The sequence below is a fragment of the Hevea brasiliensis genome, chromosome 18, assembly GCF_030052815.1.
Source record: "Hevea brasiliensis isolate MT/VB/25A 57/8 chromosome 18, ASM3005281v1, whole genome shotgun sequence".
NCBI lineage: Eukaryota > Viridiplantae > Streptophyta > Magnoliopsida > Malpighiales > Euphorbiaceae > Hevea > Hevea brasiliensis.
This window is the reverse complement of record NC_079510.1, coordinates 28,690,062-28,706,224: the sequence shown is the minus strand read 5'-3', so window position 1 is coordinate 28,706,224 and position 16,163 is coordinate 28,690,062. Positions and strand designations below refer to the sequence as shown.

The window sequence follows — 16,163 nt, the reverse complement described above, 5'->3', positions numbered from 1 at the left end:
CTTTTAATTCTATTTGTATAATTAAAAATAAATATAATTTATCATTATATTAAATACATAGTTATTCATAATGATTTATAAAATTTAGTTTAAACTATTTTAAACTATGTTTAATAAGGTTTTATTAAATTAAATATGTAGTAAAAAAATTAAAATTACAAAGCAAATACATTTGATTGAAAAATAAAATTAATACAATGCATTTTAATGATATTTACCTAACATACCTGGACACCAGTGTCTAAATTTTGATCCATCCCCATATTTTCCATTTAGGAAGTCTATAAGTAACACATGGATGTATCCATTTCCAACACCCATACCGGAGTCCAAGTAACATAGCTCAAACTTATAGGATTGATTATTCTTATACAGTCTCTCATGTGGCCAAACTTGCTTCTATTCACTTATTCATCTCATTGTGAGCTACTTATGATTGCCCTTACACCAACTCGATGTTAGAAATGCAATACTTCATGGAGATCTCCAAGAGAAGGTTTATATAAAGCAACCACCTGGTTTATTGCTTAGGGGAGTTCACTAAAGTTCTCACGCTTCATAAATCCTTATATGGCTCGAAATAGAATATATGTGCTTGGTTTTTGAGATTCAATGAGGTAGCTCAGGAGTCTGGTATGCAAAAGAATAAGTGTGATCACTCTATGTTTTATCAACATTCTGAAGCTAGTCTGATAGATGATAATATTATCATCACTAGAAGTGACACTATAGGCATCTCATCTATCAAACCCTTTCCTTGAAAGATGAAGTATGTTCTTGACTTATTGGCAAAATTAAGAAAACAAGGTGCTAACTACTAAACCTTGTTGTGCACCAATCGCACCTAATTTGCAATTACTAGGGAGGATGGTGAATTGTTTAAGAAGCTGAAAGTTTATATAAGATTAGTTAGCAAGTTGAAATATCTTATAATGACTTATCCTAACTCTGCATATCTGTTAGTAGGGTGACTTGGTTTATGTCCTCTCTCACTGGATAATTTTGGAATAAATTTGGTGTTATTTGAAAAGAGCTTTAGAATGTGGCATATGGCATAGAAATCATAGACATTCTTCAAATGCAGATTGTGCGGGTTCCAAAATTGACAGATCTACTATGAGATATTGTATTTTCATTAAAGGAAACTTGATGTCATTAAAAAGTAAGAAATTGAGTGTATCCTCCAAACATAATGTGCAGGTTTCAAATTTGACAAGAGATCTCCTACGGGATATTATATTTTTGTTGGAGGTGGTGTCATAGAAAAGTTAAAAACATAGTATAGTCTCCCAATATAGTTTTCAATTAGAATATAGAACTATGGCACAATTTATGTATGTGGTAATGCAAATACATTAGTTAATTAAGTGAAGTTGGTCTTAAGACCTTGTTACCTATGAAATTGTGATATGATAGTCAAGTTACTCTCCATATTGTCTCTAATCTTATGTTTCATGAATGAATCAAACACATCAAGATTAATTGTCACTCCGTGTGTAAAAAGATCCAACAATTCATCTCAACAAGAATATCAAGACTAGAGAATGGTTAGGAATTATCTTTGTAATATGGCTTGTGGGAATATATCCCACATTAGCAATGTACAAGAAAATTAAAGGGCATATAAATGTAGGAAAATGAAACAAAATGGTTTAAACCATCTTGGTGATAGAGTGCCCAATTTTAAGCGAACTCAGCATGAAAGGTTGCTTATTTATTGATCCACATGCCCATGATTTTCAACATTGTATCATAGTGGTGAGGCCTAACAGTCATAGATTTAGGACCTGAAAGCATGATGGGCTAAGCCGCAACGAGCTAGCCCTGGTAGCGAACTAATCAAGCCAAACTCAAGTGAATCCATAGGCTAGCCCAATGAGCTAGACCTTGAGGACAAAGCAAGAAGGCCCAGAACTAAGTTAGATGGGCCACCTCATGCAAAGCCAAGTGACAACTGAGCTTGTGAAGCCTAAGCCGAAACTAGTTGCACTTTAGAGGAAATGTTGTAATATGGCTTGTGGGAATAAGTACCACATTGGCAGTATACAAGAAAATTAAAGGGCATATAAGTGTATTATGACCTGGCCACAACCAATAAAAGAACGGAGCAAAGGGAACAGAAATAAAAGGAGAGAAGAAGGAAAAAAAGAGAGAGAGAGAGAGAGAGAGAGAGAGAGATGGGAGAGAGAGAAATTAGAAAGAAGTAGAATTGCATTAAATAATCTTGAATGATTCCCTAGTTACAAGTCCCCAATCCTATATATCAGCTAACAACATTCTGTTACAATTAACAACTACTAAGTACTAACAGCCATATAACATACACTAAATCTCTTGCTTGTTACCTTCACATGTCACAACATTACCATCTCCTTTGAAATCATTCTTGTCCTCAAGAATGAAAATTGAAAGTTGGCCTAGAATGAAGGAAACATCCATCCATATGGAATCTTGAATACCATTGCCATTTGAGTCTAAAACTTTCTTGTAGTTGTTTAGTTGTTTTGCATATTGAGTTTTGTTATAGACTCAACTTGGAAATGGCTATACTTCCATACTCTTGAATCACAAGAGCTACACTCACATTCATGGTTTGCAAAATATTACAACTTACATGTAGTCCTCACAATTGTTATAACTCTTATTTTTTCCCTTTATCAAGAATACCATTTTCATCTTGATTTGAGGGTTTCTAATAGGTACATGGAGTTGAGCAAGGAGAATTCTGAAAGGATGCCAAACAAAATGAAGGGGCCGTTGGAAGGAATCATGGAGGATGGATCGCATGGAGGGACAACTGGCAAAAAAGGGATGGAAATTAGTATAAAGAGAAGAAGTGGGGAATGGAAAGAGGCTTTGTAAATATTAGGGTTTCTCTGGTTCAGAAGGGCAGAGCAAATCTGCACGGAAATCCTTTCTTGAGGGTTGATTACAGCCATTTATCTTCTTGCTATCTTTGTTCTTGTATTTCAATAGTTGTTATCTTCTTTTTAAAATTGGTAAGGTAGAGAATTAACATTGTAGTTGAGAATACTTGATTGTAATCAACATTCTGCCATTTCCATTTCAATACAAACTTCTATCCTCCATTCACAGTCTCATTTTACATTTCAAATTGTTCTTAACTGTATCAAATTACTCCCGGCTGCATCCTTCCATAACAACTCAGTAAGTAAATTTTCTATTCTATTAAAGTTTTGGTCCAAACTCATTACAATAAATAGCTAGGTTCTCTTAAAAATCTGCCCAGTTCCTCTCTATCTTATCCATGGAATTTCTACTGTGGGTTTTTCAAATCCAACAAGTCGGACCAATTTGATATGGTTAGGAACAATTTGAAATGTAAAATGAGATTTTTGAATTGAGAAATTAAATTTGTATTGAAATGGAAATGGTGGAATGTTGATTATAATTAAGTATTCTCAATAACAATGTTCACTCTCTACCTCACCAATTTTAAAAAGGGGATAACTATTGAAATACAAGAACAAAGATAGCAAGAAGATAAATGGCTTTAGTGACCCCCAAGAAAGGATTCCCATCCAGATTTGCTTTGCCCCTCTAAACCAGAGAAAACACTAATATGTCCAGATGCCTCTTTCTATTCCCTGCTTTTTCTCTTTATACTATTTCCCATCCCTTTTTTGCTAGTTGTCCCTCCACGTAATCCATCCTCCATGATTCCCTCCAACAGCCCATTCATTCTGTTAGCCATCCTTCTAGAATTCTCCTTGCTAAACTCCATTTCCTATCAGTTTCAATTTGATTTTAGAGCATTCAATTTCTCCTTCAACGAACCCTAGAAAGGAAGAATTTAATTTGAGGGCAGGAACTTGATCATCATTGACATCCCAATCCCAATAATCTTCTTCTTCAAGATTGTAACAACAAAATTTATAGAACCTTTTTTGTCGACGGCCAGATCATTATCACCATAGAAATTGTGATCTTCTTCTTCAAAATCAGATTCTTGAATATACTTTACCAATTGTTCAGATTCTACTGCAACTTATCTCAAGAAACCAAAGACTTCATGTCTTGCTCATCAGAAGTTGTCCACCTTCCAATTCTTAAAGAAAGGTGTTTAATTCTTCAACAAGCCCTCCATGCTTCATCGAGTCTTCTTAAATCATCCAAACCAACAATTTCCTCCAAAAGAATTAGACAATTACGTTTTTAAAGAACGTAATTCCCCTCCAAAACAGTGGAATTTGGGGTTTTCTACCATAAATTTCTTTATTTTGAGTTGTGATAAAGGCTAAGGTTTGTGTTAAAGGAAAATTGAAAGAAACAGATGAAATCTAATAGAAAGAAGGGATAGAAAATAGTGAGAAGATACTTGAATTCGTAAGAATCCAAATTAGAATGTTTGGTAACCCAAAAAAATCAGAGGAAAGGGAAGACGATTTAGAAGAAAGAGGGAGAGATTCACAGAGGAGGTGAGGAAGAGAGAGAAGAGATTATAGAGGAAGAAGGAGAATTTCCATTGATCAAACCTACTATGATACCAAATATTGTGACCTGGCCACAACCAACAAAAGAACATAGAAAAGGGAAGAGAAATAGAAGAAAGGGGAAGAGGAGGAGGAGGAGGAGGAGGAGGAGAAGAAGGAGAGAGAAAGAAAGAGAGAGAGAGACAGGAGAGGGGGGAGAAAGAGAATTTTAAAAAAAGTAGAATTATATTGAATAATCTTGAATGGTTCCTAAGTTACAACTCCCTGCACCGATATATTAGCCAACAATATTATGATACAATTAACAACTACTAACAACCATATAACGTTACACTAAATCTCTTGCTACCTTCACATCACAACAAAGTGTTGGCAAACCAAACCACCATATTGGTGATGGAGAGTCCAATTTAGGAAGAACGCTGCCTGTTTTATTGATTCACACTCATGGGCTCGTGATTCTCAACAATCTTCACAAACGCTCTGAATAGAGCTCGAGTTAACTATATTTGTAACAAATTGGGCGTGATTAACATCTATTTTCAGTTTGAAGGGAGTGTTCTAGAATAGGAAGTTGTCATATAATAGGAAGCCAACTAGTAGATACTTAAATCAATTAGCAAAATCATAGGGATGGAGTTTATATACTTTCTCATTTAATAAGCTTAATTATAGGAGAAGTGTACATAAATTGGTATTCAACTCTTTATGAAAATATATCATTTTTCACTCCAAGTAATAGAAGGAAACCAAACAAATTGCCATAAACAAAATGTATTTCTACAATAAGATTGTGGCCATATGTGTCTCAAACTAAACCTTTTCTATTAAAATATAACCTTTTATTAAGACGAAAAATAAGAAATCCGCTTGAAAAGGAAGTATTAAATTTGGAGAGGGTGTTGATCAAATTACAATTTAATTCATTTTAATCTGGACTTATATAAGTGATTAAGTTGCTTTACATATCAAAATGGCTAGCCAAGTTAATGTTGCAACCCAACCACTTATTAATGTACAATAGAAAGCTTAGAATTTTATTTAGGAATTTTAATTATTATAGAATAAAAAATTTAAAGAGTTTTTATTGTTTATTAGAATTTTATTTAGGAATTTTGATTATTATAGAATTAGAAAATTTAAAGAGTTTTTATTATTTAGAAATTTTATTATTATTAGGTCTATTATTTCCTAATTTATCTTATTTAGTATTCCTAATTAGAGTTGAATTAAGATTTTTATTTCTAATTTGATTAATGTTTTAAGCTCTATAAATAGAGCTAATTCTCTATTATAGTAGCTTTGGATTATGATTGTTATTGAGATTAAATAAAAATGTTGAGAATTAGTTCTCTTTTCAAGGATTGGTCCTTGATTTTTCGTAGTTCTTGCTTCTTTCTCTTTGCTCTATATCAATTTTGGTATCAAAGCCTAAAATCGAGCCAAATTTCCATTACTTTTCGCAAAATTACCAGACTTCCCATTCAAGTCTTCCCATTCCTTACATTCTCACCAGTTTTTTTGTCCTTCAAAATTTTTGCTTACTGCCTGTAGTTCAAAAAAAAATGTCAAAAACTAGAAGAACCCAGCAACTAATCGTTAGCCGATCTGTCTCTTCGCGTTGTCAGAACTTCAATCCGACACCCCTGGAGGTTTAAACCAGTGGGTCGGGTATTCAGCTCAGCTTCCACACTTAACAAGCTCACCTAGATTTATTGTGAGACCAGAAGTAACGAATTTGGCCCCAGCAACAGCCCACATCAGATAGCTGCATCAGCTTGCCTCTTCATCACTGCCACATCAGCAAAATTTTAAGAGTTTCTTTCCTTGTTAAGTTTGACATACTGCATCTGATTTTGTAGCTCGTTTTCAGCAAAAACAACTCTTAGAAACTGAATTTTGAATTTTTTTTCTTAAAATAAGGTATGTTTTCTTACTTCAAATGTCACAAAAACTTATATTGAGAGGCTAGAAGAGGAGATCAATTACTACAAAAATGTTCTTAAAGAAATTAATTATGACATTGGATTTTATAAGGGTCAATTACTATCTCTATGTCATTGGATAGATAATTATAGTTATAAACATGATCGTGAAAAGTGTTCTTTCTTACATGGTAAATATCGAGAAGTTAGACAGATTTTACTAGACAAGAAAAAGAAATATAAAAATTTACAACAATTCTTACAAGTTAAGGAAAGAGAGCTTGAAGAAAGCGAAAAAAAAAACTTGTAATTTCAGGTGTGAAAAAATTGAAAGCACAACTTGATAAGTTATTAAAAGTAGAAGTACAAGTTGATAAGTTATCAAATATAGAGCTTAATAAGTTATCGATAGCTGTGTAAGAGCTTAAAGAAGAAATTCAAATTATAAATCAAGGAAAGAAACTTGACATTAAAGATGAACAAGAAGAAAAATTCGAAGAGCAGCTTGAAGATGAGAATGAGGAACAAAAAAAGCAACCTAAGGAAACAGAAGTTGAAGAGTATGAGATTGAAGAATCCAACGATTCAAGTCTTGAGTATTCACATGTTAAAGAGCCTTTTTCAGAGCAAGAAATTGATAAAACTGCACAACCAAAGCTTGTGGAAGATATATTGGGGAATGAAGAAGATTGTATAGAGACATCAATAAAAATTGAAGATCCTATTGAGTTAAAGGGCATTTCAACTGTTGCTATAATTAATTTTATCTGCCCAGATATTTATAAGAATACAAAAGCGAGCTCAAACTTCTTCAAGTCATTCTTATTACTACGGTCCAAGAAGATCGTACTGTGTGTTCTCCTTACTTGATTCTTGATCTTTCAACACTTTAGAACTCGAGGTTGAGTTTTCTCCAACCAGAGGAGAATAATGCAGAATACGAAGCTTAGAATTTTATCTAGGAATTTTAATTATTATAGAATTAGAAAATTTAAAGAGTTTTTATTGTTTAGGAATTTTATTATTATTAGGTCTATTATTTCCTAATTTGTCTTATTTAGTATTCCTAATTAAAGTCAAATTAGAATTTTTATTCCTAATTTGATTAGGGTTGTAAGCTCTATAAATAGAGCTAATTTTCTATTATAGTAGCTTTGGATTATGATTATTATTGAGATTAAATAAAATTATTGAGAATTAATTCTCTTATCAAGGATCAGTCCTTAATTTTTCTTAGTTCTTGCTTCTTTCTCTTTGTTCTACATCACTTATATTCATCCTTTAATTTTTGTTTATTCCCAATGTGGCACATAGATTCCCAACACTCCCCCATCAAATGCACCCACATGGTTGTCACTTGAAAATTAGTTAGTATTTAACCCAATACGGACCCAATTATATAGCTTTATGGGCGGCTGAAACTCACAACTCAATCTGGACTCTAATACAATGTTAAATTTAGAGAAAGTGTTGATCAAATTATAATTTAATTCATTTTAATCTGGGCTTATATAAGTGATTAATTTGCTTTACACATCAAAATAACTAGTCAAATTAATATTGCAATTCAACCACTTATATTCTCCCTTTAATTTTTATTTATTCCAGATGTAAGACTTAGATTCCCAACAGGAAGAAAGTTCCAAGAGAAGAGTAACTAAAGCTAATGCCCCATGGCATATGAGATAAAGAACTCTCTCTATTACCAGAACACTAGAAATAAGCTAGAACCAAAATAGTATCTCATATAAAATCTAGTTCAACTAAGAGTGGGTGTTTGATCAATTTGATTTATTCAATTTCAAATTTAGCAAAATCATATAAACCTAACATTTTTAGGGGGAAGAACCAAATAAAATTGAATCAAACATAAACCAAACTATAAATTGAAATAATTTAATATCAATTCAAATTTATTATTTTTGGTAAAATTGTTATATATATATATATATATATATATATATATATATATATATATATATATAAACCAAACTTAATCGAATTATCTGAAATCTTTGAAACTCAAAACAGAAACAAACCGAACAATTGAAATGGTTGGTTAGTTTTTTTGGTTTAAACCAAATAATGCTTAACCCTAATGTCAAGTGATTTTCTTTAAAATTCTCACATTTGACTCAAACAAATTACAAGGATTACAGAGCTTCAAGACAATGCTTCCTTTCTCATTATAAAGCCTCTAAATTAAATAAAAGAAAAGGTGTATAGGAGAATCCAATCCCTAACTAGAAGTTTGCTCCATGTCCCATGCTACAAAGCCATGCCAAAACAATTAGCCATAGTCCATCTACTTCTTAAACCAAAATAAATAAATAAAATGTCTACAGATAAAAACATTTCTACTCAAACCAAAAAAATAATAATAATAATAAAAAATAAAAGGTCAAGAAACCTAACATATTAACAAGTCATTAATGTTGATATCCAATGAACTGCAGCTAAATTGAGGGAAACTTCAACCTTTCGTAAAAAAAAATTAGTGAGAGAAGATGTAAAAGAAAACTAGGAAAATGAGAATGAAAAACCAAAAAGGATTTATATGAAAATGTCCTGAAATTTCTGGAGTCCACATCAGGATTTAAACCATATAGTGCCATCAAGAATTGTTTTAGAAAATTAGACTAGAAGTTTTAGACAGAATTTATGATTATCACGGTTGAAACCAATTCAACTTAAGTTTCTAAAATTATTTGAAAAAACAAATAAAAAGGACAATTAAAAGTATGACCTGAAACTCAATGATAAGTTCTGTGGATCTGTCAACTGCAGCATTTTGAGCTTGTAAGCCATCAATGCTTTCCCTTGAGGAGTCCATACAAGAAGCTTCATCCTCTTCCAGATGGACCTGATCGTCCCTTGAAGCATAGTAGCTGCTATTGCTTCCCAAAAATACACAAGAATCCAAATATTTCCCATTCTACATCAACAAAATTCATAACTGATCAGTATTTGGCATGAGAAAATAATTTTTTTCCAAACTCTTAATAAGAATATGAAAGAATTAAGTAATACCTTGATGACAACATTTTTAAATTGAAGTTTTTTTCCACTTCCCACATATATAATAGCTTCCTTGCTAGGTGCAGAAAGATTACGTCCCTGTTTATCTTTTAAGTGCAAAATTCCACCTTGACCATCAAAAATGAAATGGTCATATCTTTCATCGTCAACAATTAATGGTCCCAAAGGAGAGAGTGAAATTTCAGCTGAGGATTGCCTATAAATTGAGTTATCTAAAATAATCGCATCAACCACATGTAAAGGGTTCTTATTTTCCTCATTTGACAGCATATTCGGAACAAAAAACTCAACAACTGCCAGAAGAAAATCAAGTGCAACAAGCAACTGTGGCCTTTGAACACAGAGAGAAACAAGTGTTGAGTGTTGAGCAAATTTTGCATCAAGTATAAGCATTGTAGGAGTGGGTTTCATCTCACTATCTCTTTTGAAGTTTGCATCAGCCATATGCTGGTTTTCATTCTCTGTCATTGAACATAGGGGACCATAACCAATCTTCTCAGGCTTCCCTATCGCCAACCTAAACTCTTCTTCAGTTCCCTCCCTATCATCAATCACAGTGAAATCCTTAAGTGTTGCTGAGAGAAAACCTTCCCCAAGGTTATTAGATTTATAAAGAAGCCATCCACCAGCAACCTGAATGACAGCAGATTAAAATATTAAACTAAAGAATACTACAAAGAAGATCTGAAAATAGTCAACTATGACAAACTTGATCATGTGGTAATAGATCCTGAAACCAACAAGGTAAGAATATTAAAAAAAAAATTGAAAATTTAAAACAACTAAACACTTGCTTCAAATAGAGAACACTTATGTAGAGTCCAATGGAAGAGATCTTGACAAAGGATCTGATCTGACAGTTTTCTTTTCCTCCCTCTTTCATCTAACCTCCAATAATAGTTAAGCAGATGAAGCATATACACAAGTGTAGGAATCATTTTGATAGTTGATACTTAATGGAAAGTTCAATGTGACAGAACTATAGGTAGAGAGGAATATGAAGAAGTGATCAGCAAGAAGGTTGTTGACATTGAAACACGATAATGGAACCATGACCAGTATGATGAACGCCGAATTGCCAATAGCAGAAAAAGTACAAATATATTCAACATTTAGTTTTGGTCCATCAGAAGGCCTAGATGCCTTTGGAATGCTCAACCCTGAGGTAACTTCCTCCATCCTATAACCTCCCAGTGCAAACTTGAGACCTCTGTTCAAGTCCAAGTTTTAACCAATGAGCTGCTCTTGATGGACAAATTAAACTTTTCTTATCAAGGACAATTCATTTCTGCTAATTTATGTTAGGCTACCAAGTTTTTTTTTAAATACGAGTACATTATTTCTACCAATCATTACCCTTCACAAAAGATATTTGTTGTGCTTAAAAAAACCATTATCAACGCATCTACTACTCTTAGAATTTCAAATTGAAGGGTGGAGGTGAATAACTAGACCAGAGGCTAGAATTCATGAAGAATGAAATTTGGGCTTACTTGGGTTTGTACCAACCATTGCTAAAAATAGTATTCTCAATTTTTATTGTGAACATAGGAATTTTTTTTTTTCTTATAAAAATAAAGCTGTCAAAAATATCAAATCATTGGCAATGATAAGCCAATACCTATATTAACTAGGAGTTGAGGGCTCTAGGCCATATAAAGGCTTAACAAAGTCCTACCACCATAAGTATTGTTTCCCCAAAAAAAACAAAATTCCACAAGAATCCTCAAGGTCCAAAGCATACAATACCATAAGGATGAACCGAGACCAAGTCAATGCTTTAACCATGAAAGTGTCCAAATGGCATAAAAGAATTTTGAATATTTAAAAAATAAGGAAACCAAAAATAATAATAATAATAATAACTAAATGACAAAATATTGCAATGTTCTATTGTAGAGGATAGTATGGAGAACATAATAAAATTTTATCCATTAGGAAGAAAAATCTGTAAAATGAATTTATCCATCTTTAATGCATAACAAAACCAATTGGTCATTACCTGTACTGTGGCCAAAGATGCATCTCTGGCTACCCCCACATGTAAACTCAACTCAACTAGATTGATAAGAACAGAAACTTTCATGGAAATCCACGCTTCCCCATTCTGGGCCTCGGATACACCTACAGTATCCTGAGAGACAATGGGTTCTACTACATCAATAGAAAATGTCCCAGAATAATGATCCAGAGTGGGCACAAGATGCGGAGTCTCAGACATATTAGATAGTGCACATTCAGTAATAATCTGGTACTCCTTATTTGACAGAGCCGCTTTTAACTCTTCTATCTGATGAAGTACAATGTCATATACAAGTAAGCACTTCTGTCTTTTCATAAATTTCAAATAAATGGAAAGAAAATAAAGAAAATAGTTAGATGGGATAAAGAAAGTTTGAAAGGAGACATGGCATGAACTTTGAAATACAACACCTTGATTGCTACTTCTACACTTGGTATTTGATGCAACAAGTCTCTAAGTGACCTCCGAATGCCAATAGAAACCCCCTTGACATCTTGAATTATGCTTTCACCTAATTCTGTTCCAGTACCAACATTTAAATTGATGTCCTCAACCTACAAGTCATAAGGAAAAAGTGAATAGGCAGGTCCATAGGATAAAATGCCTGATGGTCATGGCAATCAATTATGTGCATCACAAACACTTCAAGGTTTTATGAGTATGAAAAAGTTTTGACAATTAGACCCAAACCTCCCAATTACTATATATTACAAAACACAAACAATTAGAATGGATCCGACCATAAATCTCTTTCTTGGATCCACTAAATAAATAAGGCCAGATAGCAAATCTTGTTTGTGCTGCTACAATTCTCACCTGAATTGTTAGCATTTCCAAATGGATAGCACTCATCTCACTTTTGTCGCCACAAAACCAATGGAAGGTATTCTGCACAGTTATGTGAACCACATCCAACTTCAAGTAACTGTTATAAAAACAATTTAACAGTGTGTTATACTCATGGTGGCAAAGCATAAACTTTCTTAAGCCTAAATGTAAACTTACTCAAGACTATCTGTTCTCCTAGGCATCAATATTATTGGCTTCCTAAGTGAAATGTCCAACTTCAGTGCAGGTGATCCTTCAATTTCACTGGTTGTAAATGACTTCTCAGAATTTGTCACTTGATTATTTAATTTAACAAGACCCTTTGAATTGTTGGGAACAAGACCCATAAAGTAATTAACAACCTGCATATCAAATATTGGAAACACGTGAGAAATGAAATAAAACCATGTAAAATGGTTAAATAGCTAAAAATTGATTTACCTCCTGCACAAATCGGTTCAAATAAACAATCCGCACTTCTGAAAGTTGCCCAAAAAGGCTATATTCATAACCTTCATAGTCTTCATCATCAACACTAAACGATGTAAAAACCAGCTGCATAATTACAAGTTAAGGCTTGTAAAACACCTAACGTAAAAAGATAATTACAAATACAACTGAGAACATATCAGAAAATAGAAAATGTTAGAATACAACTGCAAACAATACCATAAAGTAGAGAGCAACAAGCAAACAGTAATAAAAAAAAAATACAAAAACTTAACATTCCAAAAGTCATAGCGTTATTACAACATATTAGCAACCTCGAGAAAACTAAAATATTACTTTCCTTTGTTGTAAGAGAATGACAACATAAAAAAGAACACTAAATACCTCAACAAATGAGCTGCCCCCTGGATTTCTCATATCACAGATCCAGAAATATGCATGGTTGCTAGGAAGACTCTCATCACTTATTCTTAGATTTCCAAGTGCTGCCTTTATGCTAAAAGAGCTTGGAAAGACCTTATTGCAAACAAAATTAACAAGCATAAACAAATAGTATTCATACAAAATAAAAACTAAATCTGCAAGTAAAGAAGACAAAATTGAAGCAAACCTTAATATCTGTAAGTAAATTATCTTGGGATAAAGATGCTAGCTTTGTTTCATTTTCATTCATCAACAAAATCTGAGCACGAGCCATATTCAAAATTATATTGAAAATAATTCTAGACTTTCCCTTCCCCAGCAAACCCTTAACAACAGGCTCCTCAATGGTTGTCAAATATTGATCATTAACCGCTTCTTCTCTAGTATCATCATGTTCAACCAGCAATGCCAAATAACTACTACCAACAGATTCACTATTTCCATCTTTGACATTAATAGCATTGACAAATTCCATGATGGCAAGAATTGTGGGTCTGCGGCAGAAAAATGACAATGTAGCAAGTGTCACTGAGACCTGAAATAACCATTTATAAATTAGTCAGTCTATTAGCCACACAAATGGACTGAAAGCAAAAACTCTACCAGAGAAAATAATCGACCTGCATGTCAATGTTATTATAGAGAGAAGAGTTCTGGTCATAGATAATTATCTGAGCTTTCACAAAACTATCCAAGTTATTAGTTAGTTCAATGTCCTCCATGCCATTTTGAACAGTATCACCAGGTAGCAAACCAGTGATTCGATTAAAAGTGGGAGGCTTCAACAATGCATCTTCAAATGGATGTGAAATTGGAGAAGCCAGATACTCAAGATCAACCAAATTCTCTGATGTCTCATAGAAACTATCCTCGCCTTCACTAGCGGTGACATTATTGTCGTTAAAGCTATGACTCCCAGCCTGTTCAAGTGATGATGAATGTTCTTCACTTCGGATGAATGATCTTGCCAGAAAAGAAGACCGCGAAATGCCATTGCAACAAACTAAATCTTCAATCTCCAAAGATTTCAAAACAGTACCAACAAACATGTCATTTGCTCTAATTGAAATCTCAACCTGAGTTCACAAAAATAGATACTATAAGGAGACAAAAAAAAAATGTACACTGAAATTAACTATCATTCAGTATCATTTGTACCTGGCCACCAATTGCTCGAAATTCAAATAAAGGAATCTCTTCAGCAAGAAGCACCTTTACAAAACTCAGGTCATGCTAAAAAAAGCAGCACATATATTAGATTACAATTTCTTCCATTAAAAAGAAACGTCAAAATACGTAATCCAGGCTTTACCTTATGATTGTAATTGAAGGAGATCTTTAGTTCATCAAGAACTCCTGTTAAAAATACACGTTCCATCTCCAATACATCACTTGCATCAAGGTTGCTATTAAGTCCAATTTCTGAGTTATCAGAATCTGAAGAAGTTTCAGAAAGACCAGTAATAGGGGCAGAACCCTGTGTAAAAATCCATGGATAAGATTTTTTATTATGCCTTGAAAATTGAAATATTTTGCCACAAACCACAGGATGGCTAGGTATTAAAGGGCATAAGCACAGAAATTCTTTTGGTTTTTTTATGGTTTACTTATAAACTGATAATTAAATTGTTTATTAAAGCATAAGCAAAATCATTTATAATCTTCTTCCTTTGTTTCTAGCGATATTTTCTTATCTTCTACATGAGAATTTCCTGAAGAAGATATTTTTTAAAACTCATTAAACCATTAATTTAAAACTTACTAAACCATAGGGGACACTGCAAGCCAATTTTAAAAGAAATAGATCCTTTTCAACCTTTCCAGCCCATTGATCAAGAATAGCCAGAGACTGCAGAATTTTTTGAGATTATATTAATATTAAATAAAAAGTCAAGTATGATAGGTTGAACTAAATGAAGGATTTACTGAAGCACGATATATGGCCCCCTGCAAGCGACTTTGCCAATTTCTCCGTGAATCATCAGAATCACATAGCAGTATTAATGCATTCACATCTTCGACAACCTACAAAAAAATTCAACATGAAAATGAGATCATGTTAAGGAAGTACTTAAAATATGAATGGTCAATCTGGCTCAACTAGAAGGACGTTAAATTATAAACACAACAATTACAACCTTGTTAACAGGACGTCCAGCGTCATAGATGGCCAATACATGTTGCACACCACCAACCAATTCAACTGGAAGTTGATATAATTGTTTTCCTCGTAAACTACAACAAGCATATGAATATGTCAACATTGAAAATCACTAAACCCACTATAATACATAGAACACAACTCAACAAATACAAAATATATCTAAAACACTGGGTTCTGCTGCACAATATGATTTTCCATCCAACTCTATGCATAATGTAAAATCCTGGCCATAGTTGCAAATTTTTAGAATTTATGATAATGTAGATTTCCAAAAGGTTTCCGCTTTTTTTCTTGTATAAAGTTCACAAAGAAAGGTTATTAAACACCTTATTCCATGCAGTACAGCTATCTCAACCAAAGGCAACCCTACTTTCTTTAGACTAGAAACAAAACATAATCCATATATCATAACTTTTTTTTCCAAGCACGCCACAAATTACTCAAGTTCTTTTTTCAACAAAAATAATCAAATTTTCCATTAATCTCTTATTGGATATGGAAATATATATGTGCATGCATGAAGTTTGTCTTATTTTTTTACTATTGTGCAATGTGATGCAAATATTCAGTACATTCCCTTACCAGTGCTCATTTCTCCTTTTTTTCTAATTGATTTTTCATGAAGTAGAACAAAAGAAGATTTCAAACAGAATCTAATGTTGATGATTTGGAGAACATGAAAGGAACTAAAAACTGGACATATTGACATGAATAATACGTACATGTACTTCAATGATACAAGCATTTTCTACAAATCACTAACCACACTTTTATCAAGCCTCTCTTGTTTGATGTTAAGTTTTTCATCTTCTAGATCCAAATTTAGATACAAATATATGCAAGACCCATCAAAAAAA

General features: G+C 32.9%; 1 protein-coding gene across 1 annotated transcript in view; it reads right to left on the bottom strand.

Moving 5' to 3' along the window:
- LOC110641940 (uncharacterized) overlaps positions 1-16,163 on the bottom strand; it is an 86,605-nt gene that overhangs the window by 55,122 nt on the left and 15,320 nt on the right. Inside the window, exons 20-33 of the mRNA XM_058141165.1 lie at positions 15,281-15,377; positions 15,069-15,167; positions 14,455-14,619; positions 14,301-14,375; positions 13,763-14,218; positions 13,330-13,677; positions 13,104-13,235; positions 12,711-12,824; positions 12,447-12,631; positions 12,258-12,366; positions 11,852-11,995; positions 11,421-11,708; positions 9,410-10,051; positions 9,126-9,314 (exon numbers count right to left, since the gene is read on the bottom strand). Of these exons, the coding sequence (XP_057997148.1) occupies positions 9,126-9,314; positions 9,410-10,051; positions 11,421-11,708; positions 11,852-11,995; positions 12,258-12,366; positions 12,447-12,631; positions 12,711-12,824; positions 13,104-13,235; positions 13,330-13,677; positions 13,763-14,218; positions 14,301-14,375; positions 14,455-14,619; positions 15,069-15,167; positions 15,281-15,377 (3,043 nt within the window). The remainder of the gene's footprint in view (positions 1-9,125; positions 9,315-9,409; positions 10,052-11,420; positions 11,709-11,851; positions 11,996-12,257; positions 12,367-12,446; positions 12,632-12,710; positions 12,825-13,103; positions 13,236-13,329; positions 13,678-13,762; positions 14,219-14,300; positions 14,376-14,454; positions 14,620-15,068; positions 15,168-15,280; positions 15,378-16,163) is intronic.